The sequence below is a fragment of the Phyllobates terribilis genome, unplaced genomic scaffold, assembly GCF_046119375.1.
Source record: "Phyllobates terribilis strain yellow unplaced genomic scaffold, ASM4611937v1 Scaffold_4__5_contigs__length_816908805, whole genome shotgun sequence".
Taxonomy (NCBI): Eukaryota; Metazoa; Chordata; class Amphibia; order Anura; family Dendrobatidae; genus Phyllobates; species Phyllobates terribilis.
Genome location: NW_027362764.1, coordinates 245,930,026 through 245,950,350, shown reverse-complemented (window position 1 = coordinate 245,950,350; position 20,325 = coordinate 245,930,026). Strand labels below are relative to the sequence as shown.

Below are 20,325 nucleotides of genomic sequence, written 5' to 3'. Positions count from 1 at the left end.
GTTTATTTTTAGCAATTAACAAAATACAAACTGAATGAAAAAGAGAGAAATCTAAATCAATATTTGGTGTGAGCACACCTTCACCTTCAATACAGAATCAACTCTTATAGATACACTTGTACAAAGTCAGGGATTTGGGAGGATTATAATCAGGTTTATGAGTAACCAATTACACCAAACAGGTGATACTGACCATTGTTTCATATGTAGGTTGAAACCGAGTCATTAAAGATCAGCGCAAGTAGGGGACAATGTTGAGAGTTGTATTCATCCCCCACTGCCTACAAAAAAGTGTAAAATGAAGAATAAAATAAAAAACACATTATACTCACTTTCACACCTAATCCCCTGAAGTCATTGTCATCTGTAAAAAAAAAACAACAAAAAAAACCAATATCCCTCACCTGTCCAAAGTTGAAAGAATCTATAGTGTCCCACGCTGTAATCCATCTGTGCGACATTTGCTTATCAGCATGAGCGGTGGCATGAGGCGGCTGCTCACGCTAAAGAGCAGGGCAGAATGCCTCACGGCAGCGAACGAGCCCCTGAACTGCGGTGACCGCAGTGAGATCATCACAGTTCACCGTATATTATTTTCATGCACTTTTGCTATTTATTTATTTACTGCAGGGTATTTGCTTCTTTTGTTTTCATCTTGAGTTTTGTCTGTTTAGTAGCCAGTGTGAACATGCGACTTCACGCTGCATGCACACCAACTTATATTCCAGTTTCTCTCTTTTAGGTTTTTGCTACTAGACAATAGTAAAATGTACTAAATTTATTACAGTGGGTCATGCAGGATGACAAATTTAGTGTAAGTTTACACCAGGGCTGTGGAGTCGGTAAGCCAAACCTCCGACTCCTCAATTTCCATGATGCCGACTTCCTAATACATGGCTCATGTTTAAGTGATAAATTTACTGTAGCACAAATTCATCTCAGCTAAAAGTATAGACCCTTAGATCAGGAATAGGACTTTTCATAACTTTCCCAAATTCTTATGAAAAAATATTCCCCTCAAACTGCATTGAACTACTGTACCCAATTTATTATATATTTTAGGAGTTGGAGTCGGTCCATTTTATACCGACTCCACCAAAATGGACACCGACTCAGACGCTGACTCCATAACTCAGACTCCACAGCCCTGGTTTACACCACCTATTAGTTGGTTCCAATTTTCTCTTGATAACAGAAATTTGCCGAAATGTTGCATCACGGGCCAAGCCCATTAATTTGAAGCCACACCCACTTCTCACTAACCCATGCCCCCTTTTCGAGCGATGCGCAAGAACTACATAATGTGATGCAAATTTTTGGGCCCAAATTAAGCCAGAATTCTAGCAAACTTTGTTTATTACATCTCTCCACTGTCTGTGTAAAGGAAGAGAAGGAACTTTCTGCCCCAGAACAGTATCAGGGAATTTGGTGCTCTACGGCAGCGAATTTGAGTTCTGACCCGAATATTAAATTATTGATAAAAAATGTTGGAGCTGCTAGGGCTTACAGCAAGGAAGTTGTGAGATTTAGCTAGAGGTCAGAAGGCCTAGGATTTTTCTCTGTGACATTCATGTGAATTGCTGTGCCTGTGCGAGATGAAAAATAAAGTTTGAGGGCAGTTGTTAGTGCGCCACTGTGATAGGGCGCAGACAGACGGCCATATAACATGGACGACAATCGCATCGCAATGCTTGGATTGGATGGCGGCTCTCCTGACCCAAGAGTGACAGCTGCATAGAGATGCAGACTATCACACTCAGGTCAGGAGAGCTGCCAGCCAGTCCGAGTATTAGGACGCAATCGTCCTCCATGTTATACGGCCGTCTGATTGCGCTCTTAAAGTGAGAGTCCTGTGTGTGCAAACCATCTAAGCCATCTTCTCCAGACAGTGAAATAGTTAAGACGCAGCGTGGTTCAGCTGCAGGTACCAGTGAAAACCAAACCAGCAAGCCTTTACATGCCAGGTTGAGAAATCCCTCTTCCCAAAGGGACAGGGCTGTCTTTTAAATAAAAGCATCCTTCGCCTCACATTTCCATTAGCTAGAACAAACGTGCCTCGATGTTACTCAATATGAGACAGGTCTTTTTTTTTTAAGGACTTGCCTTAACGTAACTAAGGATTCGCATTAAAGATATAAATGGGATGTTCATGGATTTAGCCACACTGCCAGGAATGAGAACCACTAGGGAAATTAATGGATTTCAGCATAATTAGCAACACCAATAACAAATAAGCCCCGTCACTTCAGATTACTAAATAAAGCAAAACGGCATTATTATGGGCAAAGCAAGGTAGGGCATGAGCCAGCACACAGTACCTCTGTCCATGGTGTACTACTGATCCCTCTACCAGCTCGGTCTGCAAACTCCAGACTCCTAGCATCCCCTCACAGGTGCAGGCCGTCAGGGTATGTTGGGAGTTGTAGTCTGACGAGGTGGGATACCCCTGCTCTACAGGATTCCAATGGTACTGAGGATTGAAAAACATACAAATATACTGGCTTTGACAGAAAGGGGTCTCACCACACAGGGCATCGCTGCTTGCTGTGTATGGGGCTGTGTAATAGTAAACCACTGCCAAAAAAGCCTACAATGGGTAAGTGACCCTCAGAAATAGTCCACCAAGCAACAGAAATGCAGATACATATACAAAGCTACAGTCAGGTCCATATATATTTGGACAGAGACAATATTTTTCTAATTTGGTTCTAGACATTACCACAATAAATTTTAAACAAACCAATTCAGATGCAGTTGAAGTTCAGACTTTCAGCTTTCATTTGAGGGTATCCACATTAAAATTGGATGAAGGGTTTAGGAGTTTCAGCTCCTTAACATGTGCCACCCTGTTTTTAAAGGGACCAAAAGTAATTGGACAGATTAAATAATTGTAAATAAAATGTTCATTTCTAGTACTTGGTTGAAAACCCTTTGTTGGCAATGACTGCCTGAAGTCTTGAACTCATGGACATCACCAGAAGCTGTGTCTCCTCCTTTTTGATGTTCTGCCAGGCCTTCACTGCGGTGGTTTTCAGTTGCTGTTTGTTTGTGGGCTTTTCTGTCTGAAGTTTAGTCTTTAACAAGTGAAATGCATGCTCAATTGGGTTGAGATCAGGTGACTGACTTGGCCATTCAAGAATATGCCACTTCTTTGCTTTAATAAACTCCAGGGTTGCTTTGGCTTTATGTTTTGGGTCATTGTCCATCTGTAGTATGAAACGAAGACCAATCGGTTTGGCTGCATTTGGCTGGATCTGAGCACACAGTATGGCTCTGAATACATCAGAATTCATTCGGCTGCTTCTGTCCTGTGTCACATCATCAATAAACACTAGTGACCCAGTGCTACTGGCAGCTATGCATGCTCAAGCCATCACACTGCCTCTGCCGTGTTTTACAGATGATGTGGTATGCTTTGGATCATGAGCTGTACCACGCCTTCACCATACTTTTCTCTTTCCATCATTCTGGTAGAGGTTGATCTTGGTTTCATCTGTCCAAAGAATGTTCTTCCAGAACTGTGCTGGCTTTTTTAGATGTTTTTAGCAAAGTCCAGTCTAGCCTTTTTCTTCTTGATGCTTATGAGTGGCTTGCACCGTGCAGTGAACCCTCTGTATTTACTTTCATGCAGTCTTCTCTTTATGATAGATTTGGATATTGATATGCCTTCCTCCTGGAGAGTGTTGTTCACTTGGTTGGCTGTTGTGAAGGGGTTTCTCTTCACCATGGAGATTATTCTGCGATCATCCACCACTGTTGTCTTCCGTGGGCGCCCAGGTCTTTTTGCATTGATGAGTTCACCAGTGCTTTCTTTCTCTCTCAGGATGTACCAAACTGTAGATTTTGCCACTCCTAATATTGTAGCAATTTCTCGGATGGTTTTTTTCTGTTTTTGCAGCTTAAGGATGGCTTGTTTCACCTGTATGGAGAGCTCCTTTGACCGCATGTTTACTTCACAGCAAAACCTTCCAAATGCAAGCACCACACCTCAAATCAACTCCAAGCCTTTTATCTGCTTAATTGAGAATGACATAACGAAGGGATTGCTCACACCTGTCCATGAAATAGCCTTGGAGTCAATTGTCCAATTACTTTTGGTCCCTTTAAAAACAGGGTGGCACATGTTAAGGAGCTGAAACTCCTAAACCCTTCATCCAATTTTAATGTGGATACCCTCAAATGAAAGTTGAAAGTCTGAACTTCAACTGCATCTGAATTGGTTTGTTTAAAATTCATTGGGGTAATGTCTAGAACCAAAATTAGAAAAATGCTGTCTCTGTCCAAATATATATGGACCTAACTGTATATTTAAAACTGGCAGAGAGTAAAACTTATAGCTGAACTCAATACGAGCCTCTACTACCTGCCAAACTAAAGAGAAAGACACAATAAAAAAACTATCACTATTAATAATATGTTTGGAATTTGTGGGGGCAAGTTTATCAATCAGCCCAGATAGTAATAGTCTAACCCCCGCAGCCTAATGGATTTTTTAATGCAGTTCCGCTTTCCAATTTTTCTCACTACTCCTTATTGGAAGCCGTTCCTTGGCTTTAGCCGAGTGTCTTTCCCCGCTTTTCCAGACTAGAAGCGATACCTCCTCCGCTCCTAGTGCAGACTGACACCACACAATGGATACATGTTTGCTCCAAACTAATCAAACAATTCAAAAGAGAGCAGTTCTCATAGTTGTAAATCCAACAATTCTTTTCCAAAAGCTATTGCGATTTTCTTTGGATAGCTGTAGTTCATAGAAAGATGGTAATGGAAATAGAGAGGAATCTACTGCTTAGATCCTGATTAAAAATTACTTTCCGACACTTTAATGTTATACTTACAAAATATATCAACCAGCTCATTAAATAAAATAACAATTGCACATAACCCGAATGCTTCATTTCACAAAAACTACAACTACTACCCCTGAGAAAGCCTGGTGAGGCGAAACCAGTTGAGTTTTTCTTAAGGTTAATAGTTGTAGTTCTTTTCTCTCTTTTACTTATTTAATTTTTTATATGTCTATTTTCTTATACTTAGGACTACTCTGTGAATACTGTTCCGGATATAGATGGATTAATTGTAAGGTATAAATACCGTAAAGCCCGGTTAAGCAAAGCTTTTCAGGTTATGTGTTTTTTAGTTTGAGGAGTTTGTTTTAATTGTATATCCTGTAAGCATAATAAAGTGTGAGGAAGTAACCAGAATCTTTGCAGTATATTTCTTTCTGTGCTCCCTACGTCAGGAATGGTCTCCCTGTGATCTATGCTATGTCTACCTAAAGGAAAATCACAACAGCATTTGGAGAAGAAAGGTTGGACTTATAACGAAGACAAATTACAAAGGGGCTCCATCCTATGGTGCCAATCTGAACTTGGTGGGGAGGAAGTATCGCTTGCAGTCTGGAGCAGCGGGGAAAGGCACTTGGCAAACGCCAAAGACTGCATCTGACCAGGAGTGGTGAGAAAACTTTAAAGTGGAATTACATTTAAAAAAATTCAATAAGACAGCTTATTGCTGCAGGGAAGAACCGGATGCAAAGATTGCGGGCGTTAGGCAAATCAAATACACATGATAAAACAAAATTACAAAATTATAAAACTTCATAGAATTAAGAAAAAAATAAAACATAAATCTATAAAACTTAAACAAATGGTGGAAAGAGGCATCATCACCAGAAGGAAGTGTTAAAAAATGATGTGTAATTCAGTAAATGCTAAAACGTTAGTAATAAAATAACACATGGGTCAATAACATAGTGAGATTGTGACTCCCAAGGAAAGAAATTGGGAGGGATGTGACAGAAGATGTATCAAAAAAGGGCAAAACATCAGGGCAAAAAAAAGAAAAAAAAACCATAATATTATTAAGTAATCACAGCGTGTCTACCTCCTCTGGGATGACACCCTCCCCTTATTGCTGCAGGGAATAGGCTATTTCTATTTAGACTGATTGATATACTTGCAAACCCTAACTCCAAGCCTACTATAAATTGTCTTCTTTAAAGGAAAAAGCAGGTCTGGTTTGATAAATCATGTTTTCTTTCACATTGTAAAAGCAGCTGAGTGTGAACACATTACTTAACTGGGGAAGAGATGGCACCAGGACGCACTAGAAGACAAGCTGGCAGAGGCAGTGTGATGTTTTGGGCAATGTTGTGCTGAGGAACCTTGGGTCCTTTGATCCACGTTGATGTTACGGTTACACGTACTACCTATATAAAGGTGATGTCTTCTCTAACTTCCCCACATCTCAATCTAATTACTGTAAGTATCTGTGGAATGAGCTTATAAGAGATCTGATCCAAGGAGGCCGCACTTTGCAACATTAGAATAGATTTGCAGGGTTTTTTTACAAGGATTTTTCTGGCTGGAAAATCAACAGCAGAAACCTGAAGTGCTTTTTGGGGGATCTCTCTTTACACTGATTCTACCTATCCCCTTTGAAATAAATAGGAAGCTTATTCACATCATATGTTAAGTTTTTGTATGGATTTTGGAGCAGAATAGGTTTTATAATCCCTGTCAAAAAACTAAATATGAACATAGCCTTGCAAGACTTAAAGGATCCTCAGCTAACGTCTTATTGCTTGAATGGGTCAAAGGCGTTTCAGCTACATCAAGGGGGCCTACACAAGTGGTTTTACGGTTATGGCTGATCAGTGCATATAAAGACTTTTGCGAGGATTGATAACCGCATAAATGTCCGGAGTTGAACTTGCACAGTAATTAATCAGTGACTGGTCATTGCGCTTGTGTCAGCAGGATTAGCTATGGAGATAATATTGAGCTTTGAGGTTCATTCTTCCCTTGATGTAGAAGAGAATAATCTATGTAAGTGTATAGAATTTTGTGGTTTTTCCTTTGTATTATGGATGTTGGGCAGTTTTGGTCAGTATTTTCCCCCTGTGATTTGCAAGTCATATCTAGGAATGAATCCAAATCTTTTTGCTGTAGGTTCCACTACTGGTGTCGGAGACACAATACTGCCCAAAAGACTGGCATGAAAAAGTGCCATTGGTTTGAATGTTAGTAATCTTCTGGAAGTTAGTCCTTACTTTGCAATGCAATCCTTGGATTCCGCTTCATTCTGAAGTTTGTGATGGACGACTGCGCCTACAGCGAGCGGTCCGGCATCGCCGCACAGGAATGTGACTCTGCGGCCATTCAGGTTCCGCAGAATTCTCTTCACATAATCAAGAGAACGCAGCAAATGAGCCTGGTCCTTGGTGACACGATACAGCTGCAGGTAGAGCAGGGCTATGCCTACGAGAGAACAGCAATAAAGAGGGTTCCTCAATCTACTGCAGACCCAATCTGCCATGATGATCATCAACTATACATGTTATATATAGGTTACAGACATGGCTCCCCTCCAGATCTTTCTGTGAAGTACTGACATACTGCTACATCAGGTACCACAATGACATGCCACAGGCCCCACAATCACACGGGAGAGGCCTGTATAGGCTTGTAACGCATGAAGCATAAATTGTGTTCTGTCATTAAAACACTACTTGATTAAAATGTCTATATTCCCTATAAGAAAGCATTCTGTATTGCAGCAGTTCACTGGTGAGCGCTTTATCTGTCACAGCCGTTATCTACAATATTCTCTGAGTGGCTTCATATATACTACAAGTGACTATAATTGGACTTTTGCTGGTGAATGTTGTACCTGATCCTTCTCTCAGAATAAAATACCCAGGCTATGCTTGAACCTTGAGGGCTAGCATGTGCATCAGGCATAGGACCCACCTGTATATCCAGTATAAGTAGAGCAGTCGTGTGGATCTGCGGTCTTTAGACCTTCCTCCATTTGCTGTAACAAGTCACTAATTTTTGATTGGATGCGTCTTGAAAATCTTCCTGTTATCTACAAGAATGTATATTACATGAGTATTCAGAAAAAAAAACAATTAAACATTACAAGAGTTTTGATCGGTGGTGATCCAGTCGCTAGGGTCTCGAAGGATCGCCAAAATGAAGGGGCAGAAGCACTAAGCCATGGGCTGCTAGCCATGGAGACTGAAAATGGGCACAGAGAAAGTCTATGGAGCCAGTCTTCTGCTAACCCAATCTTCCAGATCGGAGCAGCGCTTGGCTGAGCACATCTTAAGCAGGCTATACATGCCATACACGCAAGATGGCTGCTGGCCATACGATGCTTCTGCCGACCGTTTGGTCGACAGCTTTCTTAGCCAATTCTCCCATATGCAGGAGTGCTCATTTGGTCGAATTCTCCCATATTCTCTATGATAAAGCTGAAGGTTGACGTCGGCTGGCTGTTTATCTATGGGGGAACAATGCAAATCAGAAGTCTGAAATCCGACATGTGTGATTAACATCTCTCCTGAATATCGAAGGCCCCCATACCCATTAGACCGTTGGCCAAACCTGTCGATAACGGTCGACATTAGTCTATTTTGCATGGGGGCCTAACCATTCTATGCTGTAATCAGTGGAAATCCCAGCACATGGAAGCCCAATGATCAGTAATTTCTGACATGTCATGATGACATGTAAAATTTCTTTTTTACATGACAGCTACACTTTAAAGATATAAAAATTTAAAAGTGTCACTTTTTCCACTATTAACCCTACCCATGAGATTTCTTTTTTATTACAATGGGAACTCATCCAGTGAAATACACAGGTAAATATCCCCCACCATAAAGAATTATTTGCATTTTACAGTGTGTAATAGCTGCTATACCCGGCCTGACAGCAGGTTTCCTGATCTAAACTAACAGTCATATAAGACTTTGAGGCTGTTAGTTCAGGTCAGGAGATCCATGGCTGGACCAAGAATTGCAGGTGTGGCACAGAACACAAAAGTGGCTGCTATTTGATCATGTGAATCTGGGCTTACAAAAGTTTTTGGTTTCAGCATTATACATTTGATGGAGCTGTGTAGTTTCGCTCTGCAACTGAGCACATTCGGCAGTGACCAAGAACAGTTGATCGGCGGGGCACCGATCTGATATTGATGACCTATACTAAGGATAGGCCCATTAATATAAATTACTGGAAAACTCCTTTATCAGTTTGTTATTTGGAAGTGGCTAAAAGCTTTGTTTGCTACTGATATGAAACCAAGGTATCTGTATCTGAGCTGTTATGTGCAGACATTTTACATCTCTTTAATAGGGTCCTGAAGAAATGTAAATTAATATTTCATTTTTTATCCTGTCTTTTGCAAATATGTTGCGATTGGTAGGTCCCACAGTGCTGAGACCCGGTCTAAAACCTTCTGTACTGCCTGATTTACATATGTGGCAAATATGGGGCAGATTGGTCCATTAGCTTACTCGTAAATTAATATTTTCCTTTATTACCTGTTGTTTTGCGAATGTGTGGTTAACAGTACATCCTAGAGAGCTGAAACCTGGACTAAATCTTTTTGAAGCGTCTGATTTATCTATGTGAAAAACTTGTGCCAGTCGTTTGGCAGTAGAATAATATTTTCTTTTAAAGAAGTTCTCATAACAAAAGTTTTTATCCTCTTAATATATTGCAGTCGTCATATTATATATCACTGTGTACTTACAATTGCTCATTTTGTCTTTCTACCCAGATAATTCTCCTTTCTCTGATCTATGTAGAAACAAGAAGTGTCTTTTCCCTGCATTTATCATTCCCCTCTTCAACTCCTGACCCAGCTGCTCTCTCCTCGCCCTGTCAGGGGCTTTTGCAGTGAGTTATGACTCATGCAGGGAAAATAGACGTTCTGTTTCTACATAGAGCTTAGAAGGATTCAGGTAGTAAGTTTGTAGTCATGTGATGACATAGACCTAATGGAAAAAAGAAGAACAAGCTGGGTAGAAAGGCAAAATGAGCAATTGTAAGTACACGGTGCTATATAATATGATGACTGCAATATATTAAGACTTACAGTATATTAAATATATTAAAAACTATTATGGGAGGAGTACTTCTTTAAATTAGTTTTTTTTGCAATAACATCAAGAACAGTAGGTTCTAGAGAGCTGAAATGAAATGTAAAACTTTCCAAAGTGGCTAATTTGCCTATGTTTTCATATGTGAAAAACCTGGTGACAGGTTCCCTTTAATTAGCTTCCGAAATCAGAAATGACAGCTCTGGGTGAAAATGGAGATTACAGATTATCAAAACCTATCCTTAAGAAAAAAGCAACCAAACTGAGTTCCTATGGTTTTTTTACAATGTATTCTTGTAAATTAATCATTCCTGACTCACTGCTATCAATCTGCTCAATATTAATAAAGAAAATATCCATTCTGAGTATATGTTAAAAATCTGACAGATGACGCAGATCCTTTCTGGGGGAAGACAGCTACAAGGGTAGAATACCTCCTGGGATGGCAGGAAGTCAGAGCGGTTTCATTTCACAGATGCTCATCCTTGGAATCCTATCGATCCACCAGGATATACTGATGCCAAGATAAAAGCCTCACTGAATTGGCAGCATAAAGGTAAAGCACTGAGCTTAACTATTCAAGGCCTGTTCTCTTTCCACTGAGCTCCAATGAACTGTTCACTAAGGTGGTATATAGTGTGAAAGCCATCCACCAAAGCGGATTTCTCAATATTCATCTCCTATGGAGACTATGTATTCATGCACACAGCTCCAGGAAATCACCAGAATCGAAGAGCAAAATTTTGGATGAAGTGGAAGAGAAAAAATTACACTTTAAAACATAAATAAAGCAAAGCCTAGAAACGTGTATGTACTCATGTAAAATCTCATCTACAATGCTGATACTGTAATAAGCTGCAGATTTTCTGTAGTGAAAATCGATACATAAAATCTGCTGTATATACGCACTGTGTGAACAAACTTTACAAGTTACTAAACCATGATAAGTCATATATCCCATAAAGCAAGTTCTAAGGCCCTGATTCCAGAACTCTGGCATAAAACTGAAACATTATTGCTTTTTTTTTTTAACCTACCTGCAGTTGTGCAAAAATTTTGTGACTTTTGACATTTATACGCCAGTCCCGGCCAGCTCCACCGGAAGGGGGCTAGCCAAGTACTCCCGACAAATTCATCACAATTTACACAACAAAAATGTCATAAATTACAGGGAGTGTGTTTATACCACTGGGCTCCAGGTTTTGGATTATTTAAACCCCAGCATCTCTCTGTGCCTTCATTGTGTTTTTTTCCTGATAAAGGAGTTTGTTCAACTCTTGTCTTAGTAGTTGACAACCCCTTTAACGTATTTTTGAACTATAAACACACTTCAGCAAAAAAAAAAATCTTGCTAAAAAAAAGTGAGCTTCCCATGATCGAGGAGAATGCTGAGACAGGGTCCATTCCACTCAATGAGATAACTAAGCAGCAGCACAGTTCTCATTCCTCCATCCTGACACTGATCAGTCTGATCGATGCAGGGCAGAAGAGAAAGCTACTAGGACCTGCATATCACTAATGCTGCACAGGTGCTGAAGCTCAGCCTTGGTCACACACCTGGAAGGAACTTTAAGATGTAGTAGTGTATACACAGTGTGCAGGATGTAGCAGAGATGAGTGTGTGCATGCAGCAGAGTTGTTTGTGTGTGTAGCAGAGCTGTGTGTGAGTGCATGTAGCAGGGCTGTGTGTATGTATCTATGGCAGAGCTGAGTGTGCATGTACGGTGCATGAAGCAATGCTGTGTATATGTGTGCACTGCAGAGAGCATACATAATGTGCGTGCTGTAAAGCTATATACACACTGCAGAGAAACAGCATAATTTGAAAACACTAGGGTAGAAGAGGGAGGTAGTAGATTTATTAATCTACTACCTCCCCCTTCTACCCTAGTGTTTTCAAATTAGTGGAGTCTTAACCCCTCCACTTCTTTTCATCAACATTAAGTTAGAATTAGTAGGGAATGTATTTTTCATATTTTTTGCTATCTAAATCTGGGGTGCGTCCTATAGTTTGAAAAATATGGTATTTCCTTACAGAATTTAAAGACTCCGCTATGCAATACATTATTGTAACATGCTAGCAAATCCCTCAATGAGCCACAACAGACATGACAACCACTCGGTGGCCACAGACACACGTAGCATAAACATCTCCCAGCAGAGAATTGAGTAATGATGTCTTTATTTCACAGCTGGTCACCTCCTGTCACTCATCTTAAAATATGTCTAGCCAAGACGAAAAGTAAAGACACATTTATAATCTCATTTCCATTCTCCTCAGGAGGATATCCCTTAGAGATCTTTATCAGCGGGAGGTATTTTTAGCATTTCCATTTCGGCAGGTACAAGCACTTCAATTTGTGTGCTATTATTATAATATTAGAATTACTAGACATTGAGTGGAATGAAAATGAAGAGCAACACAATACACAGGAGAATACTTCTACATTAATAAACGACACTAAATATATTCCCTATAGTGATTTACCGCCAGCCTTTTATCCGTGGTAACATTCATAGGAGATCTGCACTGAGACACCTATGTTATAGACATATCTGCTGCAATGTAATGCCGGGGCTCTAAGCAATAGCTATGCCTAGAATAACAACCTAGAAGGACATTTATATAAGATTTTACATAAAGAATTTGTTTGCATTTTTTCAGACATGAAAAGGGTTTTCTGGCACTTCAATATGGATTACTTTATAGGCCAACAAAATTAGATCTATGAGGGTCAAAGTCCCATCACCACCGCCAATCTACTGATTGAAGGGGCCATGGGATATAGCTCACTCATGTTCACCTACACCTGACACAGGCTGTACAGGTACATCCTCTGTCTGTAAGGGGTTAAATAGTAATTTATATACCTTAGTAATATAATTAAATTAGGCCAAGTATTGTCATGAAGCTGCTCAATCCCATGTCCCACACACACTCTTCTAGTTCAATGTCTTGTGCTGAGCATGGGGGAGGAAGCAAACCCATTATTATTTATGGTTTTTAGAGGGTATATATGTTTACTTCACCACAAACCTTCTTGGTATAATCTATATGTTAAACTTTTGGGAGGAAGCAAACTGGCAGGATAGAGCAGCTACCTAATGGTGTAGATAATGGCCTAACACAGACCTGGACAAAATGTGGCCGGCGGGTCACATCCGGCCCTCTGGCTGTGCCAGTCCGGCCAGCAAACCGAGACAGGCAAAGGGCTGAAAAAGTTCCCCATGGATTGCAGCATGCCCACCATCCATAAGCATCCTCGGGATGCAGACAGCAGTGAATACATTGGTGGAGGATGGGGCCGCCGGCTCCTTCTTTCACTAATCAGCGTGTGAGACAGCAGACGCAATGATGTCATTTCATCGCGTCTGCTGTGCACTGTGGAGAGGCAGCGCGCCAGAATCAGGAGCAAAGAGTCGGGGGAACGGTAGCGAGGTAAGTATGTGGTGTTTTTTTTTTTTTATGTGTATGGGATGTCTGTATGTACAGTATATAAGAGGTTATGTGGGGGCTCACCCTATATATGGGAGGCTATGTGGGTGCTCATACTGTATATAGGGGGCTATGTGGGTGCTCATACTGTATATAGGATGCTAAGGGGGGCTTATGTCAGCATAGGTAATTCTGCTCAATATTAAAGTGATACAATTATTTTATATTAAAACTATTTGTAATTAATATTAATATTGAACATAATTCATTTCAGCCTATTGGTTGGGCCTCCACAACAGTCACAATATAAGCAAGTAGTATAGTTGGCGCTCAACAATCCTTGGTGGTGCGCGTGGAAAATAAATCACAGGTAGAAAAGACGAGTGCCGGCACTCACGTGTATGAAGTCAGTTCATTTATTCCACATATAAGAGGAACAACTGACAAAAGCCAGTGAGGGTCTAAAACGTCATGTTTTGTCAATTGACAAAAGGCTGTGAGGAGCTGAAATGTCTTGTTTCTCTTATATGTGGAATAAATTAACTGACTTCATACACGTGAGTGCCGGGACTCATCTTTTCCACAACAGTCACAGTTTCATGTGGCCCCTTGGGAATATTAATTACCCACTCCTGGCCCAACAGAACTATAAAAGTTAAAAACATATTAATATAAAAACTAGTGTGTGTACATGAGGAATAACACTGTATCTAACCATTTTCCCCTCTGCATGTTCTAGCTCTAATTTATGGCTGTCGATGAGCTACTGGGTGGAGACTAGCGGCTATGTTGTCTCCTATACAAGACACACACAGACATAAGGAATTCCTGCTCTCCCATCTCTATGTAGCACAAGTTCAGAAGCAGCACCAAGGATGTCACTATAAAGCAGTACTGAGCAGAGCAGCTGTGAATCCAGTGGCATTGGTCTCTAGGTCTCTCTTTGCTTCTCCCTCCTCACCTCTCCATATAACTCAATAGGCAGCAGTAATCTGATCTGCACTTTGTTGGAAGTCTATTTTATTTTGCGCAAGACAAATTTTAGCAATTTTTCAAAATGGATGATTAATTTAGGAGGCAGAAGCAGTGGCTCATAAATGGAGATATAAACATATATCTCAGATTAGAGATTACAAAGTTATAAAGTAACCAAATAAAACTAATGTTTGCTTTTATTTTTTGTACCTGAAAAACCTGTAGGATAGGTTATCAACCTCAGAACAGGAAGTCCAACGCTCGACACCCCGATAATCAACTATTTTTGCAACGATCAGGCAATGGCCGGACATAGACATTAAATTAAGCTGAACTGCATTCAGATTTTACATCTGGATTTTATAACAGCTGATCCATGAGGGTACCGAGTGTTGGACTCCCACCAATCTGATATTGATGACTTACTATATGTTTACGTGATATGTTAGTATGGACATAAATGTAGTATAGAGGGAAACCTTTAGGACTTAAATAGCTGTAGGCAGTCCGAAATCATACATGCCCGACGGACATCTCTCCTTGACAATCAGACTGTTGGACAAACCTGTCGATATCGATGGATTTGGACATTAGTCTAATGTGTAATGTGAAGCTGACACTTGGGATCTCTCAGGCTGTATAAGTTGTATTTGTGATTGTTGGCTGCTGTGGCCCATACCTTGTTTAGAAGAGAAATACTGTCATTTATTGCAAGTTATAAACAAAGCAGCGCCGTATCTCACACACACTCATATACGACTGCGTTACATTTACAAAGGTTTAAATCACCCCTCCCCCAACCTTTCCCCAAACGTAAATAGCTAAAAGGTAAAAAAATACCATATCTGACTTGCTGTTTTTCGGGTATGGCACTTTTCCGAAAAAATGCAATTAAGGTTTATGAAAACGCTGTATGTACCCCAACGTGAAGTCAGTCAAAATGTCAATGCACAACAACAAGCTCTCATCCAGCTCCATCGAAAATAAAAAATATACCGAAATGTCGACAGGAACCACATTGTTTTTTTCAACCAGACTTTATTTCAGCCAGTAAATATATATAAGGCTTTGGTGTTGCCGTCATCGGCTGACCTGGAGAATCTTGTGGCCAGGTCACATTTACCGCACAACGAACGCTGTGAAAACAAAAATCAGACAGCAATGGCAGAACTGCTTTTTTTTCCCCCACTGCACTTGTGTTTGTTCCCCCATCTTTCCCCTGTACACCTATGTCAGTGTAAAAAAAAACAAAAAAAATGGCTCTTGGAAGAAAAAAATTAAAGCGCAAAAATGAAAAATCGCCCGGTCCTTATGGGGTTAAAAAAAAAAGAAGTATTGCCCTATTTGTCATAGAAAAAGGAAATGGAAAAAAAACAGCAAACATAGAACCTGTCATTAAAATGCAAGAAGGAAAGGGTTAAAGGCCCGTAGTGGCAGAGTGTGTGGAGGGGCGGAGCCTGTGACGTCACGTGCTAGGGCACAGCGCGCACGGACAGATATCTTACCTTTCCATCTCTGTCGCACGGCAGCTCCGGCCCCTCCAGCTCGGCCGAGGCGGCTTCTCCTTCTTCTCCCCCCTCCTGTTCCACAGTCTCCGGTGGGGGCCGGTAGTCCGGGTACGGGTTATTAAACGAGCGCTCCTCCATCTCCGCCTCCCCGCCGAACTGCAGCTTCAGCCGCTTAGACATGCTCTCTCCCATCTCCCCAACGGAGAGCCGACAGGGACAAAACACCCAGCCAATTACTGCAACGCGTCCCGGCTGAGCTGTGCGCCGCTGTCTCCCTGCTGCCTCCGCTCTCACCACACACTGCTCTGCTCACAGCAGGAGGGCACGGTGCCACACGGACAGGCTGGCATCTATGCTGCGAGACCTGCTGCACACATGTCACTGGCGGAATGAGCTGTCAGTGTGGAGGGTGAGGGGACAGCGGCTGTGCAGAGGAGCCTATATCGTGCTATATGGATCTATTATAGCGTGACACTCATGACAGGTGCATGACAGACAAGGTGAAGGGAGTGTTGCATTGTGGTAACAGCACACAGCTCACACTGCACCGATGAGCAGCCAGCACACAACAGGCTCCATCATAGGCTCTCATCCATACAGTCACCTATACTGCCAGATCCGTGCCAGGGGCACCACACAAGTGTCAGCCAGGTGCCGCAGCCAGGGCAATTCAGCCTGAAAAGTTCCTCATCCTCAGATCCATCCAGCAATGTGCACCCCACCGATCGTCATGTCCCTCTGCACAGGTAGCCCCAATATCCAGAGCCACAGAGCAGGGCTCACTGATGAGTCAATGCAAGGGAAAAGCAGGAGAGGAGAAGATGCCAATGTCAGTGATGGCCAGCCTTCATCCAGGCACATGAGCAGCAGCAGAACAGCAGCTTCCCATCCCCATTCATGAATTCAGCAGAGCAGCCCTGCAGATACTTCCCAAATCCCCAGTTGTGTAATCCAGTGCCTTTGTCTTTGGAGGGGCTGTGTAGAATTAGTGTTCCCTCCCTGTGATCCACAGATGAATAAGTGGGTAGGACAGGCTCAGGGGAGGAGGGCTGCAGCCACACTGTGCACAATTGTCATCCATGGCAGCTTTCAGCAGACTGTCAGAGCCATCACCAGCAGCCCCACACCTCAGCTACCTGCCAGCTGCTCCCCCTGTAACGCCTGTGTACTGCTGCCCCTGTAACGCCTGTGTGCTGCTGCCCCTGTAAAGCCTGTGTGCTGCTGGCCCCTGTAACGCCTGTGTGCTGCTGCCCCTGTAAAGCCTGTGTGCTGCTGGCCCCTGTAACGCCTGTGTGCTGCTGCCCCTGTAACGCCTGTGTGCTGCTGCCCCTGTAACGCCTGTGTGCTGCGGACACCTTTTACCTTTCTGACTTCTGGGTGCTTTGTGATCCCACAAGTACAATGATGTGATTACAGGCGGCGCTCTCTATATAAGGTTCTTCTGGCGGTGCAGTGCCAGGCGCAGATGCTCATTGCAATAGACAATCAATAAGACGTGACAATACGACACAAGCCAAGAGAACGGGAAATGTCGCCAAGTGAAAAGACTTCTTCAAGACAATTTTATCTCTTGACAGTGATATGAATCGTTTCAAGGATGAAAAATATTCTTTGACTTCTGGTAAAAGGACATTTTTTCCCCTTGAAGAAGATGTCACTTGCCATAAATATGTGATTTTTTTATTAACATGGTGTAAATTCCGCTTTCTCTTGAATCTGGCATTGATTTTCTTTTATTCCTGAGCCCCTCCGTTCCTGAGATATGGCCCCTCTAATTTCTATATACGTCTAGTCTTCTAGTTTGGTCCTCAAGTCTTCCCTATGGGAGTCTTCTTGAGGAGCATAGCCAGTTGTTAAAAGGCCAAATTTATATACAGAGAAGAAAGGGATTCATTTCAGGAACAAAAATGATCGGCATTTACACAAGTTAAAAAAATTACATTTGTATAGGAAGTGCAAGACCATTTACCCCCGTTCCTGACCATGCACATTTTTGAGTTTTTTGTGAATTCGGTTCAATGTGGTTTAAAAAGCTTTACATTTCTTTCTATTGAAATAATTTTTGCATCCTTTTTTCGTGATATATGGGACCTCATTTTTAAATCTTTTCTTTTGTTTTACAATATCACATGATATACGTGGGGAAATAAGTGAAAAACGTGCTGTTTTTCAGGGTTTTTTTATTGCCAAAAAGTAATTCTAAAATACATTTAATAATGTGTTCACCTTTCTGTAACAATTATTTTTATATATCAGACAAGGTTTTTTTTCAATTACATATATATAGTTACATAGTAAGGCCACGGCGCCACTATCAGTATTTGGTCAGTATTTTTTCTCAGGAGTGGGAGCCAAAACCAAGGTGAGGAACAATCAGAGAAAAGATAATAGAAACAAGTCACCAATTCAGCATTTATGAAAAATAAAGAGATCCTCCAGCGAAGGCAAATAATTAAAAATTTGTCTTTATTGTAGAAAAGTAAAAAAAAATGATTCACTTTTGACCATAAGACATCAAGAAAGCCCATGCGTTTCAGCTATGGTGTCACATTGTGATTAAGGCTTCTAGCTGAAATGCGTTGTTTTTTTGTGTGTTTTCTTGATGTCTTATGGTCTGCAATAAAGATAAATTTTTAATTATTTGCCTTCGCTGGAGGATCGCTTTACTTTTTCCTGTATGTTTCCACATTCAAGACTAGGACGGATCTGTGTGAGGCTTTACCGATGAATCTGGTGGTCTCCAACTTGGTGAGATGACAATCCCCTCCCCATTTCCCTCTGCTTTACAATTGTGCATTTATCACCCACTCCTGGTTTTGTCTCCCACTCCTGAGAAAAAATACTGACCAAATACTGATAGTGGGGCCGTGGCCTAATACTAACAATAGCAGGAGGAGAACCTGTCATACCTATATAGTAGTAAGTGCCACAAAATCATGTCCCCAACACATTTGTTGACTCCTTTACCCCCAGACGTGGTTTGCACGATAATGCAATTTTTACAATTCTGACCACTGTCCCTTTATGAGGTAATTACTCTGGAACGCTTCAACGGATCCCACTGATTCTGAGACTGTTTTTTCATTACATATTGTACTTCATGATAGTAGTAAAATTTATTCGATATGACTTGCGTTCATTTGTGAAAGAAATCAGCAATTTGGCGAAAATGTAGAAAATTTCGCAATTTTCAAAATTTTAATTTTCATGCCCCTAAATCAGAGACATACACTGTGTTCCAAATTATTATGCAAATAATATTTTCTCAGATTTTCCCAAATTACCTATATGAATTGCAGTCATAGTAATTTTCCAGTCAAATAACTATTAAGTACAATTGAAAGGTTTTTGTACAAACTGCCTATGATAACAGTATATTTTTAAAAAAATAAAAAACTCAAACTTCACTCAAAATGCATGTTCCAAATTATTATGCACAGCAGAGTTTTCAACCTTTTCATTTTAATAAAGAACAAAAAAATGGTCATTTTTGAAATTATAAGCATTAGCAGGTTATTACAAACTGAAATCAAACAGTTTTCAACTCAAAACTTTATTCTAGGTGATGTTACATTTGCCCATAGGACCGCTTGTTCGAAAGGAGCTTCTGAACTCTCTCGTCCATTGAATTTGTCAGGTTTTGGATGGTTTCTGCTTCAATTGTTTTGCATGAGGACAGAATACCCTCCCAGAGCTGTTGCTTAGATGTGAACTGCCTCCCGCCATCATAGACACTCCTTTTGATGATGCTCCAGAGGTTCTCAATGGGGTTGAGGTCAGGGGAGCATGGGTGCCACACCATAAGTTTGTCCCCTTTTATGCCCATAGCAGCCAGAGATGCAGATGTGTTATGTGCAGCTTGAGACGGGGCATTATCATGCATGAAAATGATCTTGCTGCGGAATGCACGGTTCTTCTTCTTGAACCATGGAAGGAAGTGCTGTTTGAGAAACTCAACATACATTATGGAGTTCATCTTTACCCCTTCAGGGATCCTAAAGGGGCCGACAATCTCTCTCCCCATGATTCCAGCCCAAAACATTACTCCACCTCCTCCTTGTTAGCGCCGTAGCCGTGTTTGCATGGGGTGTCCATCAACCAGCCATCCTCCACTCCATCCATCTGGACCATCGAGATCATTTCATGCAGGATAATGCACCATCTCATGCTGCACATAACACATCTGCATCTCTGGCTGCTATGGGCATAAAAGGGGTCAAACTTATTGTGTGGCATCCATGCTCCCCTGACCTCAACCCCATTGAGAACCTCTGGAGCATCATCAAAAGGAGTGTCTATGATGGCGGGAGGCAGTTCACATCTAAGCAACAGCTCTGGGAGGGTATTCTGTCCTCATGCAAAACAATTAAAGCAGAAACCATCCAAAACCTGACAAATTCAATGGATGAGAGAGTTCAGAAGCTCCTTCCGAACAAGGGGTCCTATGTGCAAATGTAACATCACCTAGAATAAAGTTTTGAGTTGAAAACTGTTTGATTTCAGTTTGTAAT

At 41.3% G+C, this 20,325-nt stretch overlaps 1 protein-coding gene across 3 annotated transcripts in view; it reads right to left on the bottom strand.

Moving 5' to 3' along the window:
- Window positions 1–17,289, bottom strand: part of LANCL2 (LanC like glutathione S-transferase 2) — a 66,349-nt gene extending 49,060 nt beyond the window's left edge. Inside the window, exons 1-3 of one of the 3 annotated variants that reach the window (XM_073678194.1) lie at window positions 17,177–17,289; window positions 7,755–7,872; window positions 7,055–7,262 (exon numbers count right to left, since the gene is read on the bottom strand). In XM_073678194.1, the coding sequence (XP_073534295.1) occupies window positions 7,055–7,262; window positions 7,755–7,815 (269 nt within the window). In that variant the 5' untranslated portion in view covers window positions 7,816–7,872; window positions 17,177–17,289. Of the gene's footprint in view, window positions 1–7,054; window positions 7,263–7,754; window positions 7,873–15,811; window positions 17,133–17,176 lie in introns of those variants that run through there. The other 2 variants (XM_073678192.1, XM_073678193.1) reach the window with 2 other exon arrangements.
- Between the last annotated feature and the right edge of the window lie 3,036 nt (window positions 17,290–20,325).